Source organism: Convolutriloba macropyga, chromosome 11 (assembly GCF_964194025.1).
Source record: "Convolutriloba macropyga chromosome 11, txConMacr16.3, whole genome shotgun sequence".
NCBI classification, from domain to species: domain Eukaryota; kingdom Metazoa; phylum Xenacoelomorpha; order Acoela; family Convolutidae; genus Convolutriloba; species Convolutriloba macropyga.
In genome coordinates, this window is record NC_134478.1 from 28,387,532 (window position 1) to 28,407,774 (window position 20,243).

Sequence of the window (20,243 nt, forward strand, 5' to 3'; positions counted from 1 at the left end):
CAAGAACAAATGGGTTTTAAGAACAAATGCTTTTTGCAACTTTCATGCATTGTTCCAACCCTTCCATTTATTTGTTTTTTCGAATTGACAAGTAAATTACTTTCATAACCAGTAGGTTAAAGTTTACAAGTGAGGCATAACATATACATTTTTATTTCTCCTGTACAATAATTTTAATCAAAATTAAGGAACTTAATTTGAAGTTATGATCTTTATGCTACCCTGACTCTTATTTCTGTAAAGTCAATTTAGGCCGATCTGTACATGTCTTTTGAGCCATGTCATTTCACAAACACGAGCCACATTCTGTTCATCAGATGAGCAACAAAGTTCGTCAAATGCAAGCTAAAGTCTGCACCATACACTTTATAAAGACTTTTTTACCCCATAAGCCTTTGTCATACAAAACAGAGGAACAAAACAAAAATATATGAATAAATTTGAGTATCTAACCTATATACTAATATTCCCTGAGTCCTTTTTAATCTCCATAGCCACAAAATAAATTGATTGCAAATTCTCCGCGAAACCAAGAAAACCGAGGCTCTTTTTTACGACATTCTTTTTTTAGATTGTTGAAATGAATCCTGGATAGACCACCATTATAACAAACATTTTTTCGCCAAAATTTCTTAGTTTTTTTACAATCCTTATGACCTTATATATCATTTATCGTAATTTTTATTGTACCAGATTATTCTAGTACACGCTTTTTCAATCACTTCGACTTGCCTAGACCCCTTTCAACAGAGGAAAGATAATTTTTAATGTAACAACAAACACTATTTTTTGGTTTCCATAAACCAGTTTTCTCGTGAACCACTGTTTTAGATATTCGCCCCGAAGCAATTTTTTTTTGTGCTAAATCCGATCATAAACTTTTTCTGACCGCTTGAGTCTTTTCATAACGTTAACCAGCTAAGTCTGAGTGACGAAATTTTTATGTCGGCTGGACTCTTTTCATAACTTGAGCCAAAGTCTGCATTTTCAAAAATGCAAGCCAAAGTCTGCTCTAATTAGCAAGAAGAAGTAATCTCAGACGACAAATAGAAATATTCGATCAACGTAACACGCACCTTTGTGACTTTTGTTTTAGAAAACGGATCAATTTTAATCAGATTTATTCTTTTGCGTTGTTTGATCCCAATCGGTGTTCTCAAATTCAAGATCGAATTTTAGTTTTTAATATCAATTGGCCAATTAGGTTTTTCTTAAATTAAACTTTTTTTCACGATCTGAATTCCATGTTATTCGAAAAAGTTGTTATAAATAGAGACTTTGCAGCCCACACGTAGGTAGCAATTTTGGCCAGTGTTGGTAATTCCTCAAAAGTTCTCACACTGCAGCCCCACTCTTACATCATTTTGCCGCCACCAGACAAATTACCCCCTCACTCTTACATTAAATTACCCCAATAGACAACTTACGCCCCTCACTCTTACAACAAAATGGGAGGACTTTAGGGAGAACATTCGACCCGGGTTGGTTTGTTTGGAAAAAAAGTGATAAATTACCAGACAAAGCAGCCAAAAATTTGGAGAAAAATTAACGCAATATCTGTCTCGTCGTAAAAAATTAAAAGCATTATTGTCATTGAGCAAATTGAATCTTTTTTCAGAAAACTGAAACAACGCCTGATGAAGAGTTTCAAAAAGTGAACAAAAATAGTGCAAATCGGCCATGGTTACTAAAATTATAAACTCCGTTATCTTCGAATAAGATAAAAATTTGAAAACAACTCGTTAGTTGAATACTTGACAATAAAGGGGCTTTCTAATGATACCACTCATAACTCTCTACGATAAATGTATGCATGGGCCAAAATTGACTGAACAAAAAAACACCGAGTTGACCATGTAAATATTATTATTACTAAATTGACTTGGTACCCGCGATGCGGGAATCACTTTGTTAATTAATTACAAAAACAGGACCAATTCTCCCTCTACTATGAGGAGTCGGAACAATGAATTAAACCATGCTACGGAAATTGGCCCAATTACAATGTTAAGCGGAACCAATTTCCGACTGACGGGCCATCAGGGGCGCTTTGTGTGCGTCAAGGCTTCGCCGGAACATCTGGCCTAATTTCTCTTGTAAGTCGGTTTACAAAAGTTTTTTAAAAATCTTGACAGGAGTTGGATTCGAACACTCGCACACATTTGTGTACCAGAATACTTTCAGCACTCCTTAACTCTTGAGTCTGGCGCCTTAGACCGCTCGGCCATCCTGCCTGTGACACGTTCACTGGCGTGAAAGCAATACGCCTGAATTCAAAATCAAACTCTAGTCTCTCTCAAAACTATAAATACCTCGTTAATGATCTGAATTTTCTTATAATTGTAGCGCAATTGGATCGAAAACATTTGTTGCATCTATGTTTTTAGCTGCGCGACTAAGATCACGGAGAGCACGATGACTATATACAAGAACATCATTCAATCTCTCCCACCCACACCCTCCAAATTCCACTACATCTTCAACTTGAGAGACCTGTCTAGGATATACCATGGACTGTGTCAGATCACGAGCGAAAAGTAAGACTGAACAGTAGAAAACTGTGTTTCATAATTGAACCTCTGTACATTTTTCTTCCATTAGACGATTTGGATCTTTTTCGTTTGTGCCACCCCAGCTTATTGGGTGCATATTAATTGCATCCCTAAGACACACGTGCAATATTTTCACCGAATGATTTACTATGCAATGGCATGTGCTCTGTGGGGGGTGTGAATAACGTACGGGGGGAGGGGGGGGGGGACAAACGGAAAAAAATTGATTTAAATATTTGATAAAATGGTTATTCGACCGTGTTCTTGTTTAACGATTTACTTGACATGTCACGTGAAGGTAACCATTGCAAAATGGGGTATCGTTGCCGCATGCACATAGTGAACATAGCGATACAATACACAAATATCGCAAACATACCAATACGATAAACATGCCAAGATGGGGTCTTTTTTGGTCTTTTTTGGGTTTCCATGAGTGTTTAACCAAAGAGACATGTCTTTTATGGAAGTTATATCACTTATTGAGAACAGTTGTGTTACGTGTCCTCGTAACAATAGTTAGATTATGTGATTTGAGCATCTATCAAAAAAAAATCCATCCATTTAAGGTTCACTACAAAGGAGCAATTTGTTCGCGTGTGGCGAAATGAGTGCATGCGTGTGTACTACGACAGACTAATCAACGAACATGACAAAGAGGCCAGTATGACTAAAAAGACTCAATGCTAAAGTGTTCCAATTAGATTGTGAAATATATTTCGGCCTTTATTTTTCTCTCCCTCCTTTGAGACCTAAAATTGATATTGAGAGATCGTGCAAGTTTTTTTGCAAAATCTAGCAACATCATGATCAAGACGCTTTTCCTACAGAACCCTCATGTTAATATAAATTTACTAGACGAAAAACCAATTGCGCTGTCCATTAATTTCCAATGGGCACCTGATTTTCTCAGCTTTACAGTTCAAAGAGAGCACTAATCAAAACTTCACATAAAAGTTCACGAAAAAAAAATGAAATCAAAAATTGTAGTAGAATATTATATGAAGTACCTTTTTGGGCAAGAAATCATGTACAACTAATTTTCAATTAATTGGTCCTAATTTTGCTCAATTTTGCGGACCAAAATAGAAATCTTCTTTTCAACGTTTTTGTTACAAATCCAAAGTCATTTTTCTAATATTTATTTCTAGTTGCAAAACTGACGTTTTTGTGTGTCAAAAGCAACTCAAGCTGGTAGATTTCGTTTTATGCTCATTTTAAATTTCAATAAACTTTAGATCAATTATAGATATGTTCAACAATATAATATAGATTGTTGTGAACCAAGCATCGTGTACCAATTTTACTTGGTTCTTTTGCAACTTGTTTTCTTCTCATGTTGTTTAAAAGTTTGCATAGGTAATCAGAGAACTAACATTGCTCTATCAGTTCATGATACATGGCCCCTTAATTATCTAGAAGACCTGATTCTGAAAAGTAGCTTGCAGCAATATAGGAAAACGTAACTCTAATTTACCAAAAAATAAACTTTTATTGTTCAAATTGATAACATTGAACCGATTCTTATATAAATTCCATGAAGTTTAATATAAGATTAAATACGAAATCAAAATGGGTCCAATTGGACGACGCGGGCCTCAAGCAAAATTTAATTTTCTAATGTCAAAGAAAATGTAAAAAAAAGTTTTGTGTTCATTCTATACCAAAGTAGTTATCTTCTCTTGTTATGTTTCTGAATGACGCTTATTTAACCATTTTATTCATTTAAATGTCAAATTCAAGTTAAACACAAAAAAACTGAGACCCAGTGTAATAAGTTTTAAAAGAAAATTACGATTTTCTTGCTTACCAAAAATTTCCTGATTTGTGTCACTTGCTTCTCAATGAAAGCCAAAACAAACAACTGACTGCTTCACATAATCAATTACGTGAAACAAGCGTCATTTATAACCCAGCTGAGAATTTGATTTAGAATTCCTTTTCAATCATCGGGAAAAACCGACAGAAAGAAAAAAGGAACGTTTTTATTAATAGACGCGTCAGGCGGCTATTATTGTGCTCCTGATTTTTTTAAATTTTATCTAACAGAATTTTGTTTCGTTTTATCCTAACTTCTTGGAATTGATTTTTTCAATGACTTCAGTGACTTCTACTGCTCTGCAGTTGAAGTTGAAATTTGTGTTCGTGACGTCATTTCTGCTTTGAGGTCAATTGCTTGACTTACCTCACTCAAAAAAATGACTTCTGAATTCACTTACGGAACTTTAATTTTTATGAACATTTACTAATTGAAAGTCAATAGTGTGCATCTAAGTAGTGCCAAACTTATATGCCCTAATTCCTGAGTAATAGAGTCTTTAGTTTTAATATGGAATTTTAATTTTGAAAAAGCTCCATTAGGGTTTTTTCCTTGTAGAGCGAATGTGTCTCTTAAAAATGACAGTCCGAATCTAATCCAAAACGTCTAGTGGTCTTTTAAAAATCTGTTGGTCGAACTGTCAATCTTATTATTTTAGTTGTCTCAATTCATGGTAGGCCACAAGCGTCTATCGCGGCTATTTTCCGGCAATTTGCCGGCTATTTTTTTTTCTCGAATTTATAGACTTCCTGTTGTTAAAGCCTCAAATATCTCATTTTTGCGCTTTCTTTATCTTTTAATTAGTGGAATTTACAGATGCACTTTGAGAACTGAGTTTAGTTGAGGTGCAAGAAGAAACTAGCAGAAAGTTTTTTCTTTAAATTGGTTTTAGTATTTCCTTTTAAATGAAAAAAATTTACAATTATTCTAATAGTGCATCCGTTCAAGATGCAAGCTCACACAATAGAAGACAAAATAGCTGATTCAGTGAGCCAGAGAAATCAGCGCAAGAACTAACGATTTATTTCATTTTTGTTCAGTCTTCTCCTCGTTCTCCAGAAAAAATTGTTTACATTTTTTTTCGTGTGCATCAGGAGTATCACACTTGTTCATTTGGATTCAGCGGCAAGTAAATTTTTGAATGAAAACAACCAGATGATACTTTAATGTTCGAAAATAATTTTTCAAGATCTGAAAGAAAAAAGGAAGAAACAAAAAATTAAATTTTTCAAATTTTTAGCGTTTTTGCGTAAGTAAATTCGATTTCCACATTTTATTGATTTCCTCATTTTTCTGTTTTTGATACATCTCAAAAGTGTTGAACTACCATTTTTTTTTTACTATTTTCACTATATCAAAGATAAAAAGCTCAAGAAGTAATGAGGAGAAGGGAAAGTGAAAGTAAAAAAATATATATCTCTTTTTTGTTATTAAATAATTGACTTTCTGTAAAGGTGTAAAGAAATTCAATTTTTGCTTTGAAAGCAAAAACATATAGCCAAAAATTTATCGGGCAATGGTTGCCATTGACCCCATTGACGCAAGTCAGGGTTGAAATAGAAAAATAAAAAAGAAAGGATAGAAATGTTCTTATTGGGTGTGAAGTTTTAGTTGAAATTTAAAACCATAATTGAATCATTTGCTAGACTGATGGCTATTTAGATTTTTACTAATGACAGCTGGAAATTGCACAACGAAATTTGATCACCAAAAACACTATGGCCTAATAAATAAGGCTATATCTCGTAATATCCCGTTTTTTGATTTTGCTGCTTTAACATTGCCCGAATTCACTATATTGGGTAAATCATCACTTAAATTAATTTATTTTTAGTAGAATTAATTGGTTAGGTAACTCAGAAATCAAACCTGAAAGTCCTGAATTACATAAACCGAAAATTGTGATTGAAAGCTAAAATGCTCTTATAAAAACAAAGGTGGATGAATTAGGGATTTGAGTCGAAGTCCTCTCTGTCAAGAAAATGATTTTTCAATGAACTATTACTCAAAAAAGCGACAATCGAAACTTTTCGTGAAAAGTGGGTCAAAAAGTAGACAAATCAATCTTAAATGATCAATTAAACTAAAAATTAGAAAAAAACTAATTCTTTTTTTTTGATGGTACATCTATCAACAAAATTGTTTTTTTTTTCAATGCAATGGAAACGACAGTTTGAGCAGTAGGCAAGCATTTCTAGTTTTGAAGTTGAAGAACTGCAAGAAGCTGGGGAAAATAGTGATAGAATAAGTTTTTTGAGGCATTTTTCTCACTAAAACACTGTTTTACACCATAGAATTTGTTGTTTCCTTGTAAATAAGAATGTTTTGAGCAAAAGACGTTTTTTCAATTCCAAGTGAATGCAATAAGACAAAGAAATGACCAAAATCCGGTCATAAGATTTCGCAAAATATCTGAAAAAATTTATGAAAAATTATAAAACCCGGATTGTTTGTAAAAAAAAATATTAAACGGCTATCTGAACATGAGAATTTTATTGCAGGTTTTTCATTGATATAATGTAGATTTTTTTCAAAAAATATCAAAATTAGCCTCTAAGGGCTACAAAATGAAGTTCCTCTTTTTTCGTTACGATGCCTGAACAAAGAATGAAAATTAGACTAAAAAGGCCGGCCTGGCATATATATATTCTGTCATTTTGAGAAAATTGTTGGAACAATTAGCTTGCAAGCGTTTCTGGGATTGTCCTGTGAACATCTTGCAAACTTGCATAATCTCTCGATGGGAACGTAGGCAAAAAAAATTCAGGGTTTGCTACTATTACTTGAATGTGAAAATTGACTATGCATTACAGGTGGTAGGCGGACTGATTAAAGCTCAAATAGAAGAGAACTTTAAGAGCAGTCTGGACTATGCAATGAAGGATCCCATTCTGTTCGGAGACTACATGACTGCCATGGACGAGGGAGAACCTCGGCTCTACCAGGATGTACAGGTAAAATATACTTCACTCTACAATTGAGAGAACAAGCAAATGAAATTTTTGCAAAAGATAAGCTTCACAAAGTTTGCCAAAAAACTCTACTTGTTCAACGGAAAAATGGCTAGAGAGACGATGTCTTGAGGAATGAGACGGAACAAAGGAGGGAATTATAGGAGAATTTCAATGGGTGGTGCTTCGTTAGTGAACTATATTCGTACCATTGTTCCCATTAGTTCACACCCAATTGCAATAGCTCAAAATCAGTTGGTGTAATGGTTAGCACTGATCGCTTTCTCTCATGTTTGGGTGACACTTTTATTACTCTAAGACTTGCACATAAGTTTCAGAAACTAAATTGTTGACTCTGCTCCAGGACTTCGAAGCCTCCAAGGCGGTGTTCCAAACTCTTCTGGAAGAGTACAACGAACAGTATACAGCCATGAATTTGGTCTTGTTCGACGATGCCCTGGAACACTTGACCAGGATCCACAGGGTCATTCGGATGGACCAGGGTCATGCTCTGCTGGTGGGAGTTGGTGGATCGGGCAAACAGTCCTTGTCAAGACTGGCTGCTTTCACTGCAGGTACAAGTGGAAAAAAAAACTATTAGCCGAAATAACTGAAAAAAACAAACTTGTGAAAACCCTTCCACTGTTTAAAGAATTCAATTTTCAAAATGACTGCGACAAACAAAGATCCAGTCGAAATCCAAAGTTGCTATAATAAAAGCAATAGTAGCACAAAACGTTTGTTTTTCGAAGAGGTGAGTGATTAAATTGGTGCTGTACATTATGCTTGTGCTGTTTACTACAGGTTGTCAAGTGTTTGAGATAACTCTGAGCAGAGGATACGATGAGACCAACTTCAGAGAGGACCTCAAGATACTGTACCAGAAGTTGGGACAGGAGGACAAGAAGATGATGTTTTTATTCACTGATGGACACGTCGCTCAGGAAGGTATGCAACAGTCACTTCAAAAATGACAAATGTGGTGCAAACAAATAAAAGTGACTAAATCTAGATAGTTTATGATCACACAAGCAAAAGTAGCTACTTGAATAGATCATGAAATATATGTTGCTTCATAAGGTCTCAATTAATAAATTAGACTCGATTATTGTTTAGAAACGCATTACTGCGGGGTATCTGATGAGTAGTAGGACTATTTTGTTTTTCAGCGGAAGGCCCTGACAACGAAGGTTTATCTCCAGAGACATTAACCATCATCGTATTCAGAATATACCATTGTTTCATTTGTAGTTTTCATTTAGAAATTGCAGCTGTAAAAACGGTGAAATAGTAGTTGCGTCATAAATTGGAATCAAATGAAATGCTAATGCGCATTTAGCAAAAAAGATAATATGTGAACTATGAGACAAAAAGATTCCTTTTATCTTTTTCATCTGGCATGCACTTTATTATTTTAAAAATCTACACGGGAGGAGGGTGTCTGCACAATGTTTCAGGATTCCTCGAGTTGATCAATAACATGTTAACAACTGGCATGGTTCCTGCACTGTTTGCGGACGATGAAAAAGAAGCCATAGTTGGCAACTGTCGATCAGAGGCCCAGGCTAACGGGGTGCCTCCGGTCAAGGAGATGATCTGGCAGTACTTTGTCACCAAGTGCAGCAACAACCTGCACATTGTATTGGCCATGTCACCTGTCGGGGACACTCTTAGAACCAGGTAGGGTTCCAGTCGGGTAATTTTACCTCTTGTAACTTTACATGCATAGCCGATCTTGTTTCTGGGAACTGTGGCTAAGAACTGGAGGAAACAACTGTTAAGTTTACTAGTTGCAGCAAATTTCAATTATAAAATATTAAAGGAGGGAGATTCGAACCCACGCACCTATTCGTGTACCAGAATACTTTGAGCTTCTCTTGAGTCCGGCGCCTTAGAGCGCTCGGCCTTCCTGCCTATATTTGTCCAGACTTAAAGAAATTGATTTTCCTCATTACTGTAATTAATTGGCCTCTAACGAAGTAATTGTGTCTTTTTAAATCCAAATGCAACATTTTCGCTTGCCTGTTTTAACTTTTCGCATGACTTACGCTTGACTTATCAATTTTTACCTGGTCTAAAGTGTTCTGAAGAATGAAAAATCGATTTTCGATTAATAACTAATATATTTTTTTAAAAAATGGAGATTCTCTGGTTGCTCTTTTTCTGAATTTCAGCTTTAAAGGTTTTACTGAATGAGCTCATGAGTATTTTTCATCCTGTTATCTGGTAGAGCTTAAAAAATCATTGAACATTTATTCCTTGAATTACCTTGGCGTTTTTCCAGCATAAAAAGCAAAAACGTGGTTAAAGTTTCCTTAAACTGGAAGCCTTCACATTTCCTCGAGGATTGAAAAGAAATGAAAAATGTTTTGAACCCGTAACAGAAAACGGAGATTTAAATCGATTATAATGAAATTTTGTAACTTAAAACGTAATCAATAAAATGAATTAAAGAATGCACTTTTAGACATTTTTATGTATTATAATCATTTTAGCACGTGCTATTCACGTGAGTTAAAATTAACACGATGACGTTGTCGTTTCTTCAAATCAAGAATTGACAATGGTTTCAATATTCGCAGTTGCAATTATATACATGGCCATTGTCATTCTGACATCCATAGAAGCAACAGGGAAGACAGCTTGTATGACAGATGAAGATTGTGAGCCCGGGAAGTCTTGCAACCCCAGGAAAATTTGCGTCATACTTCGAGGAGCTGCACTCAAGCGACAGTTTGGATGCATGAAAGACTCCGATTGCGATGAGGGATCATTTTTGCAGCGATTTGAAAATTTGCGTAATTGGGGAAAGAACGTAGAGAAGTACCCCCTTACAAAAACTTTGAACTAAAGTTTGAGTAACTAAGTTTATACAGTTTAAATCCTGGTTATTCTGAAGGCACTGAAGGCATGTAAACTTTAACCTTTCGGTTATATTTTCAATTAACACGTTTGAAAAAAAAATAATCGATTAAAATTGATTATTTGGCTTTAAATCCAAAAAATTCGATTAACTGTTGATTCCAAAATTCTACCCTAAATCTACTATCATGCATTAAAATCCGTTTTTAATCAAAGTTTTGCATGCTGATTTGCAATTTATAAGTTGCAAAATTAATTTTGGTAAAAAAACGTTTTATGGAAGTAACAAATAGAATTTAAAATTACATTAAAATATTTCAATTTGAATGTTTTAAGTTACTGACTCTAACTTCAATTCCACTCTGATCCACACGCTAGATGTTCAAACTCCGATCTCTCGACTGGAAATTAGATGCACCACCCTTATTCCAACTAAAATGGCTGAAAATAAAACCTGTTGACAAGAATAACGTTTTTTCCAGCGAATTCTTACTTTTTTTCGAAAATAACAAATATAGTACGAAATGGACCTATTTACCTTTATATTATGATCACACTTGAGGACTTTCAAAAAGCGTTCGTCCAGCTGAAACACTAAGGAAATATGAAAATTCCATTAAAAAAAATTGCAAAAAAATTAAATTTCTTACCTTTTTGAGATCACAGAAGCTTGAAAGAATGTTTGTTGCTCAGAACCGTTTTTTATCATAGCAACTCTCAACTTATGAAGAAAACAAATTTTGCAAAGATTCAATTTCCTTGAACAATAATCTTCGTATTGAAAATCGTGGAATTCTTAATTTAAGATTTCTGTATTAAAAATAGCGGTATTGAAAAAAACTATACCAAGATGAGCATATAATATTGTGCAAGAAGGTACGCACCTTTTACACTACATTCTTTTCCAGAAAATATTTTTACTGTAATTGTATTACTGATGGTAGTAGAATCAACCAACCTTAAGACAGGAGGTGGTCGAATTAGCTGGTGGACGTAGTTGGAATAGTAGAAAGCAGATTGTGCTGAAAGTAACAATGAGTAAGTTACAATTTATAGAAATTAACAAGCGAATATACTTACGTTGTTAATAGCAAAAACACCAAATTTCCAAACGAGACCCGTTCAAAGGATAATCGGTGTGACTCTAAAACAATCTTTTTTAAATAAAATGATTTTATTCGCTGTAATATAAATGATTCAAAAAAAAATTATCTTCAAATTTCTCGTTCCAAAACTGATATCGTATTGTAAAATCTCTTTGTTGCTATCTTTAACGTTTTTTTTGCACTTTAGTGTTTGCTTTTCTTGAGCTAAGCGCAGATTGGAAAAATTTTCTGAACGCTTATTGGCTAAAATTCAAGCTCCAGCTGAGAAATATTCTGGGATTTATAATGGATTAAAACTGATTTAAATCGATTTCATACTTTGTTTCATGATTTTACTTTTGTGAGAAAAGGAGCACTCGATTTTGTTTTAAAGTATGCCAATTATTCAATGAAAATGCTATAAAATGGATTTAAACCTCCGTATTGAAAGTACCGGGAGAGAGCAATTTCAAATTGTTTGGCAGTTTTTATATGGCGCACTAGTTTTGTCTCTCTGTACAAAAATCAATCGACTGAACTGAACTCAACAAAAATCAGACTGGCAAAACGTTAATCATTTGGGCTTCCCTCGCTGCCAATTGAATCCGCAAAATAGATGTTTTTACATCTTCGTAAGAGTGTATATAAATTATATTGCTTATACTTATCTGTTATAAGTCTATACGAACCATTAAAAGGTGAAAGTAACTGTTAGTTTGTTTAAATATGGTAAAGAAAGCAAAAAAAATGTGAAAGACAGTTTCACCTCCAACATCCTTTTTTTGTATTTAGATAGCTTTATTGATAGAAAGTGAAAATTTTTCGAACAACTTCTACAATAAATTAAAAGTTTTCTCATCGATCAAAACTCCCATTTGATTTGTCGCCAAAATAAATGTGCAAGCGAAAAATGAGAGAATAACTGAAAAAGGCCTAAAGTTTTTGATTGCAGACAACTAAAATAATTGAATCTCCTTGTTTTTCTGGTTTTAGCTTTAGAAAAGACGATTGAAAAAGAAAGCAAACGGTCTATCTTTTTAAACTGCATTAATTAATTGAGTAAAACATAACTCAATTATCATTTACTCTGACATTGAATGAAAGGAGGCGTAAATATAAGGCCAATATCATCTGAGTTGATCAAAAAGACAATTGGAGAATTTTCACAGCGTAATCGGATGTCTTTTGGTCCTTTTTTCTAAGGATACGGCGTATTTGGTCAATTTTTTCGAAAAAAAAAATTAAACCAAAAAATTTAAACAGATAAAACCCGATGCATTAAATTTTTACGCAAAATATACTATTTAAAGACAATTTTGGGAAATTTTGACAAGTTCTCCCCATTTTTGCCTCTGAAATTTAATTTTTTGCCTCTGAGTTTTCTGAGGGAAAAGTTATTCTGAAATTATGGTTATCATAAAATCAAAAACAAAAACATAAATTATTGTCCTCAAATTGTCTAATACTGGGTTAAGCGTAAAATATAAATTGAAACAGTTTTGCAGTTTTTTATTCTTAGGAGCCCTGAAGTAGAAACAGTGAAAAATTTTTGAAGCTCATTTTTTTTCTTAATTTTTCCCTTATCAATAAGCAATTGCGTAAATCAGCACAATCTTATCATTACGAGCGTAAATACTTTTCACATTTATTTGATCTTGTTTTTCATTTTTAGGCTCCTAATTAACCACTTTTAAACAATTTAAGCGCTTTCAGCATTCAACGGAAGTCGGTACTTGAAAACACCACTTACTTTCTTTGGAAGTAGATTTTTTTATACCAGTAGACGCTTGTAATGAATACTAAAGGGAACGATTATCTTGTTTGATTTATTGGAACAGCCGCAAAAATTGCCCAAAATCCGCCAATGATTTGGCAAAATGCACAATTATTGTGTCAGTTTGCCATGTTTGAGTTGTCTCATACATAGCCACCACGATTTTCAGATTGCCGCGGTGCTAGATAGTCTCCACAGCTATAATAAGGAAAGCGTGACATCCTACCTGGGAAATTTGCGTTCAATTCCTGGCCTGGTATCTTCATAGTTATGCAAGAATGTCTTTTTAGACAAAACTTTAAACAAAAATGAACAGTCTGAGAACAGGCTACTGCTGTTAATGCACTGCAGACTAAAAGCCGCTGCAATTACGCAGAAACAAAATTATCATTTATTTACAAATATGATGTTTGCCTACACTTAACTCAACTTAGTTGGTTAGTTGAGCTTGTTCTCTAAGGTGTCGTAACTTCCCTGGTCTGGTGAACAACACGAGCATTGACTGGTTCACGGCGTGGCCTAAGCAGGCGCTGGATGCAGTGGCCACAGTGTTTCTGAACCAGAACAACAACCTCATTGTGGAGGACATGTTCCCCAAAGTGGTGGAGCATGTGGTCAACACTCATCTCAGTCTCACTGACTACAGTGCTAGGTAGGACACCATTTCTCAGCCCTCATCTCAATATTATGAGAGCTTTGTTCCAAACAAGGCATCTAGTGCAGCTCTGTTTCGGAAAAATGCCATGGAATAATCCACCTAGATTTAGAGGGGAAAATATTGCATCAATATTGTTTTTCCAAAGTGTATCATCTTGGAAATCCTTAACCGACATACATCATCCACCGTCACCGTCAACCCGTCATTGTAATGCAGGTGCAAAATTTAATATCATATGACGTATATTCAACTTGTGCTATGAAATTGAGTTGCTGAATTGATGGATTCTTAAACCTGAAAATTGAGTAGTTTTTTTTTTCAATAAAATTTACACACCTTGGTTACTATCTGTTTCGTGGAGTGCAAGTGGAGTGTAGTTTATTTTGGGTCTACGGGGGCTAACCGAAGTGCTTATCAGTTCCCCGGTGAGATCGTACCTATTCTTTGTCCAAGTTTTTGGGGTGTTCTCTCCCCCCCCCCCCAAAGTTTTCTGGGGCGGTTTGCCTGTGAAAACAACTGAAACTATTCCCCGACGCCCATTTTTATGCAATTCTCAAGATGACAAAAAACAAAAAAGCGAAACCTAATGCGCATATCAGTTTATTAGATTTTCCCTGCGGATCCTGTCAGAAAAATTGTGATAGCTTTTGTGTACAGTGTTCAAACTGCAAAACGTGGTTTCATGATTCGTGCTCAAATTTACCAAACAGCATTTTGGCAGTTTTGGGAAAAATTAAGGGCATAAGTTGGTCTTGTGAAAATTGCGAGCAAAAAGGTCAACTTCCAGTAACAAAAGCCGATATTGATTCTTTGTCAGATAATATTCATTCACTTAATACACAAATTCAACAAGAATTGTCTGAAATCAGAAATGATATTTACCAATTGAAACAAAACTCTTGCGAAGCTAAAATTGAGCAGCTTCAAAATGAAATCAAAGACTTAAAGAGCAGCGTGGGTTCTCTGAAGCAAAATAGCCAACCAAAACCTCAATATAATCAACAATCGGAAAACCACATGAGCGACAAATTAATAATTTTTGGAATACAGGAGAATCAAGACCAGATTTCGAGAATTGAAGCAATGAATACAGACAAAAAACAAGTAGTATCTATTTTCGAACAAATAATGGGACTGAAAGATGTCGTAATTCATGACTGCTTCAGATTAGGGAAACTCGTTAACGAGAAGAACAGGCCTGTTGTAGTGAAAATTGATAATGCGTGGACTTTCAGAACGATCTTCTTATCTGTTTCAAAGTTAAAAGGTTCGGGATTTGTCATAAAAAAATTTCTCTCCGTTGAGGACTACAAAAAGGAAAAAACACTATATCAGCGGAAGACAAATCTGATAAACAATTTTGGCTACGAAAAACACAGTTTCTCCATTAAAGGTCAAGAGTTATTTTATAAGGGAAAAGTTATCGCTGAAAATTTTAACCCGAATAGTATGCAATCCTCTACAGATCAAAACGTCCATACGTCCTGACTACCAGCCATCAAAATCTCGTCCTTAAACTGTAGATCCTTGCTGAATATTAATCGAAGAATTAGCCTTGATATTCATCTCAAAGTTCATAAACCCGATATTATCTATCTGAGTGAAACGTGGTTTGATTCGAGAGTTGATGACACATGTGTCTTCATTTCAAACTTTTATAGCGTAGTTAGTAGAATTGATCGATGTAATGGTAGCCATGGAGGAGTTGTTATTGGTATGAAAACAGAAATTAATGTTCACAGTGAAACAATCCAAGCTAAATCTCCTGTTGACTTTGCAACTTCGGCTCTCTTTTGCAATTTAGAGCAGGCAATAATTGTTATAAATGTTTACAATCCACCTCATGAATCGCCTTATCGCTTAGAAGTAAAATTGTTTGATACTTACTTACACGAAATTATTAGTTCGGCTCATGAAAAAGTTCTTAAAAACAATTTAGATCTCATCAATGTGCTCATAGTAGGTGATGTAAACCTTCCTGGAATTGATTGGAGTCTCCTGAGCAGTAATAATGCCTATGAAAAAACATTTTGCCAGGTTTTTCGGAAATACGGATTTTGCTCTCTCATAGAGGACAAAAACGTTAAAAATGATTGCTTTCTTGCGGTTTTCCCTGACACTATTTCAATTGCTCATATCCATGCAACGTTTTCCGATCACCCAATGATTAGCGCTGAAGTAAATTTTTCTAGCAGCCAGGTTGAGAAATCAAAATCAGTTTATTCTTTCCGAAAAGCGAATCTTCCCAAAATTGCTGAAAGATTCAGTTACTTTGATGCCTCAGCTGGAGATATAAACCACACACTTCAACATTTTTATGATGAAATCAACTTTTGCTGTATGGCTTTTATTCCTCGGAAAACGAGAAGGCGAAGGGAAGCTCCTTACTACTTTTCGTCTCATTCCATTCACGCAGAAAATGTTCTAAATACAGCTCGACGACGTCAAAAAGATAAGAACATAATTGAAAGGCTTGAAAAGAATTTAGCTGATTCACTTGAACTAGATAAGACAGTATATCTGAACTCTTTCGCAGGTTTAACTCTGACAGAAGTTTTTCAAAATCTTAAGAGCTTTCGTCGTATTCCTGATCTGCCCACTAAGATGAAGTTTGCTGGAAACAGTATTTCTGGACCGTTGAAAATTGCCAATGCTTTCAATCAACATTTTGCATCTGTTTTCAGAGAGGATACGAGCCCTCTTTCAGTGCCACTCGCTTCAGCAGACCCCACAATTTGTCTAGAAGATATATATTTCACTAACAGTGAAGTAAAATCAATGATCTTTAGTTGTCATTCGGGTTCTGAGTCCTACGATAAATTGCAGCCAATCTTATTGAAAACGTTTTCACCTGCCATTGTCCCAGTTGTTACTGAGATATTTAACAAAATTATAATTCAGCAAGAATTTCCAAAGAGCTGGAAGAAAGCAATAATTAAACCCCTGCATAAAAAAGAGTCGAGAATTGACATAGAAAATTACAGACCAGTGTCAATGTTGTGCGCGCTTTCCCTAATTTTCGAGAAATTACTGTATAGAAAATTTAGGGATCGTTTATGGAAAAATTTAGACAATCGCCAGCACGGTTTCAGGACCAAGCATTCTACTATCACTCAAATGATCCAGTATTGTGAAAAAATTTTTCGTTGTTTGAATGCTAAAGAGTCTGCTTTAAGCGTTTATCTCGATATTGCAAAAGCGTTCGATACAATTAATCACAATGCAATTTTGTTGAAGCTTACGCATTTTGGATTTGATAACCAATTTCTCAAGTTTTTTGCAGATTATTTGTCAAATAGAACGCAGTGCGTGTTTGTTAAAGATGATTTTTCGTCAGAGTTAGCTGTTACGAGTGGTGGTCCACAGGGTTCAGTGTTTGCGGTTTTTATGTTTGCTGTGTACATTAATGACCTTCCATCTCTAATGGAGAACAGCACATATCTTTTCGCCGATGACACAAAAATTATTGGAAGTCAAATGAATTTATTTTCACTACAAAATGATTTAAACAAAGCAATTAAATGGTCAAAAGAAAACAGAATGCAATTCAGCAATGCAAAGTTTGAAGCTATATGTTTTGATGTAAAAAAGTTAGATCAGTGTAGTGTCCACTTGTATGCAGACGATACAGAAATTACATGCAAATCTTCGGTGAATGATCTTGGTGTAGTAATTACTAATAACTTGAAATGGGACAGTCATATCAATCAGCGACTGTCAAAGGCACAACAAAAGCTTTTTTTCTTGAAGAGAAACGTTCCCTTTTCTACAAATACGAAAGTAAAAGTAAGTTTATACAAAAGTTACATTTTATCAATTCTCCTGTACGCGTCAAATGTATGGTTCTCGAATTGGCCAAATTGCAGAAAACTCGAAAAGATGCAAAGACGAGCGCTCAAGTGGGCTTTGAATAAGAAATTTTTTACAGATAGTGACTACAATCAGAGCCTCATTTACAACAATTTGTTGCCGATCAGTTTTCTTTTGGTTCGAAATGATCTTCTTATGCTGAACAAAATTTACAACTGTGATACTGCCCTTAAGTTTGATGATTATTGGAAAGTTTTCAAGGGACCACGCAGTAACCGTTCTGCAGCAAAACAATTTTTGAAGACCAATTTTAAGTGGACGAAATCAGTCAAATTCGAAGAGTATTTTGTCTTGAGAGTTGTGAAATATGCAAATGTTCTCTCTCAGCGAAATGACATCTCAACTTTTGACTGGACATGTCCAACAGTGTTATTTCGGAAACAGCTGAACTCGCTGTTGAAATTAAAGGCTTTGAACTTTAAATACTATCAGTATCCTGTTAATTGGTCCTGTTTCTAATTAGTTAACAAAGTGATTCCCGCATCGCGGGTACCAAGTCAATTTAATAATAATAATAATAATAATAGATGTACTAGTTCCCCGCCCTCGTCAGATTACGACGAATCCAATTAATAAATGACACATTACCACCTTTTTAATGGTCTGTATTAACTGTAATTATTAGTCCCACCTCATTAACTTTTTAGCATACCAAATTCTACAAGCCAAGTCTTCGTTTAAGGTTCCTGGCGAGATTGAGGAGGCCCAACTACGTCACTCCCAAGAACTACCTGGACTATATTTCATCCTACACCCGACTGTTGATTGACAAGGACAAACTAGTCGTGGGGCAGGTGAGCGAAATGCTGGAAGTTTAACAAAACAACATTGGAAAACTTTTCAAATTGTTAATGATTTTAATTGAGACTAACACGCAAGTTTGTCAAACCAGAGAGTTAGGCTCAGCTGCGAATCAGAGTAGATTGTGCTCAAAATGTTTTTATGGCTTCATGAATGTATGCAAATCTTTTGCATTCCTAGTGCGAACGTCTGGAGTCGGGTATGGCGAAGATCAAAGAGGCGAGAGAACAACTGGCGGTGCTGAGTGAGAAACTGGACACCCAAAAGGTCATTCTGGAGAAGAAGACTAAAGAGTGTGACGAACTAGTGCAGACTATTGAGACTAGCACTGAGACTGCTAACACTAAGAAGGCCTCTGCTGAAGTGGCAGCTAAGGAGATTGAGAAACAGAGCAAAGTCATTGCAGTCGAAAAGGTGTCACATACTAGTATTAAAAAATCAAACCTCCCTTTCTGAACGTTCATATATTTCTCAAACTTCCCTAGTGATCAAAGAGTTCAAAATATTTGCAGAAATCTTGCAAGATGATGCATAGTTCTTCCATTTATCTTCCAAGATTCTTGCAAGAATTGAATTCTTCCTGCAAGAACCTTGCAAGATTTTGAATTCTTGCAAGAATCTTAGAAGATAACATAAAAGTATGCTCTCAAATTTTTCTACTTCTTGGCAATTGCTTCGAACAAAACTAATTTGCTCTGAGAGCCCAAAAAAATGAACTGAGAAAGATCTGCAAAAAATAAGCGGCAGCGGTTCCCGGGATGAGGCGGTCGAAATATAATTTGACAATTATTTTCGGGGCGGGGATTACCATCTCAGATGTTAATTACAAGGTCCAGACCATAGTTTTCATCGCGCTCTTTAGAAATATAGGACGAGTCATTAGCGCGTTATGTCAAAACATAAGTCCACAAAAACGCAATGATTCGATTCATAATCTGATTAAATCTGCCTCATACACTCTAAAAAATGTCTAGGTAATTTTACCTGCAACGTTTGGTAATTTACTTGCAAAATCTAGGTAAATTTACCTGCAATTTATAATCAATTTACCTGCAATTTTTTTAGAGTGTAGTCCCACAGAATTAAATTTTACCTATTTCTTTAATTATTTTCTGTGAGTTAACTGAGAAAGATGCCACTTTTTCTCAAAATGCAACAATTGCCTACTTTGTATCTGGAAGTTATTACTGGAAGTGTGTATTGCAATTTCTCATTATTTCTTGCATCGCTTGGAGAAAATGTGGCATGAGAAGAATGAATTATTATGAAACAACAGAATTTCATGTACTAAAATTTATTCTGATCATAGTCGCAAGTGTGGCATGTTTTAAGAGTTTCGCACTGTCTGGATAAGAGTTTCGCACTGTCTAGATTGTCAAGCCATAGTCGCGAATTTTTTTATTGTTCCGTCGGATCATTCTTGTCTTAAGTTGCACAATTTTTAACAGTTTCGCGCTCTTTCACACATAAACAAACAATTTTGAATCATGTCATTTTTTTCTTAGCATCTGGTCATGACCTTTTTCGCCTGGATCACACAGTTTGATCATAGTCGCACAGTTCTGAATCATCGCACGTTGGATGCATAGTCTCGAAAATTTGCATATAGTCCCGCAGGGTCGAAACATAAACACGTTTTGTCTGACTATTTCGTGGTTATTCACGCTAATGAGAGCTGATTCAAGTCATGGCCAATTGTTCACCTGGAGCGTCTAATGATTTCAATTTTTGTCTATATCAACCGGTTCATATTTCCACCTCCTCACTCCGGATGATGCCATCTATAACTGGCGAGTTGTATCTACCATATATTGCGTTGAATGGTGAGTTAGCAAGATAGTTTAACGCATTGGATCAAAAATGATCAGGAT

General features: G+C 35.2%; 1 protein-coding gene across 1 annotated transcript in view; it reads left to right on the top strand.

Annotated features, from left to right (window-relative positions):
- The window catches only part of LOC142349087 (dynein axonemal heavy chain 10-like), a 213,736-nt gene that overhangs the window by 162,430 nt on the left and 31,063 nt on the right, over positions 1-20,243 (top strand). Inside the window, exons 45-53 of the mRNA XM_075400499.1 lie at positions 2,347-2,537; positions 3,122-3,212; positions 7,185-7,325; positions 7,687-7,897; positions 8,127-8,270; positions 8,780-9,002; positions 13,504-13,695; positions 18,254-18,365; positions 18,553-18,786. Coding sequence (XP_075256614.1) covers positions 2,347-2,537; positions 3,122-3,212; positions 7,185-7,325; positions 7,687-7,897; positions 8,127-8,270; positions 8,780-9,002; positions 13,504-13,695; positions 18,254-18,365; positions 18,553-18,786 — 1,539 coding nt within the window. The remainder of the gene's footprint in view (positions 1-2,346; positions 2,538-3,121; positions 3,213-7,184; positions 7,326-7,686; positions 7,898-8,126; positions 8,271-8,779; positions 9,003-13,503; positions 13,696-18,253; positions 18,366-18,552; positions 18,787-20,243) is intronic.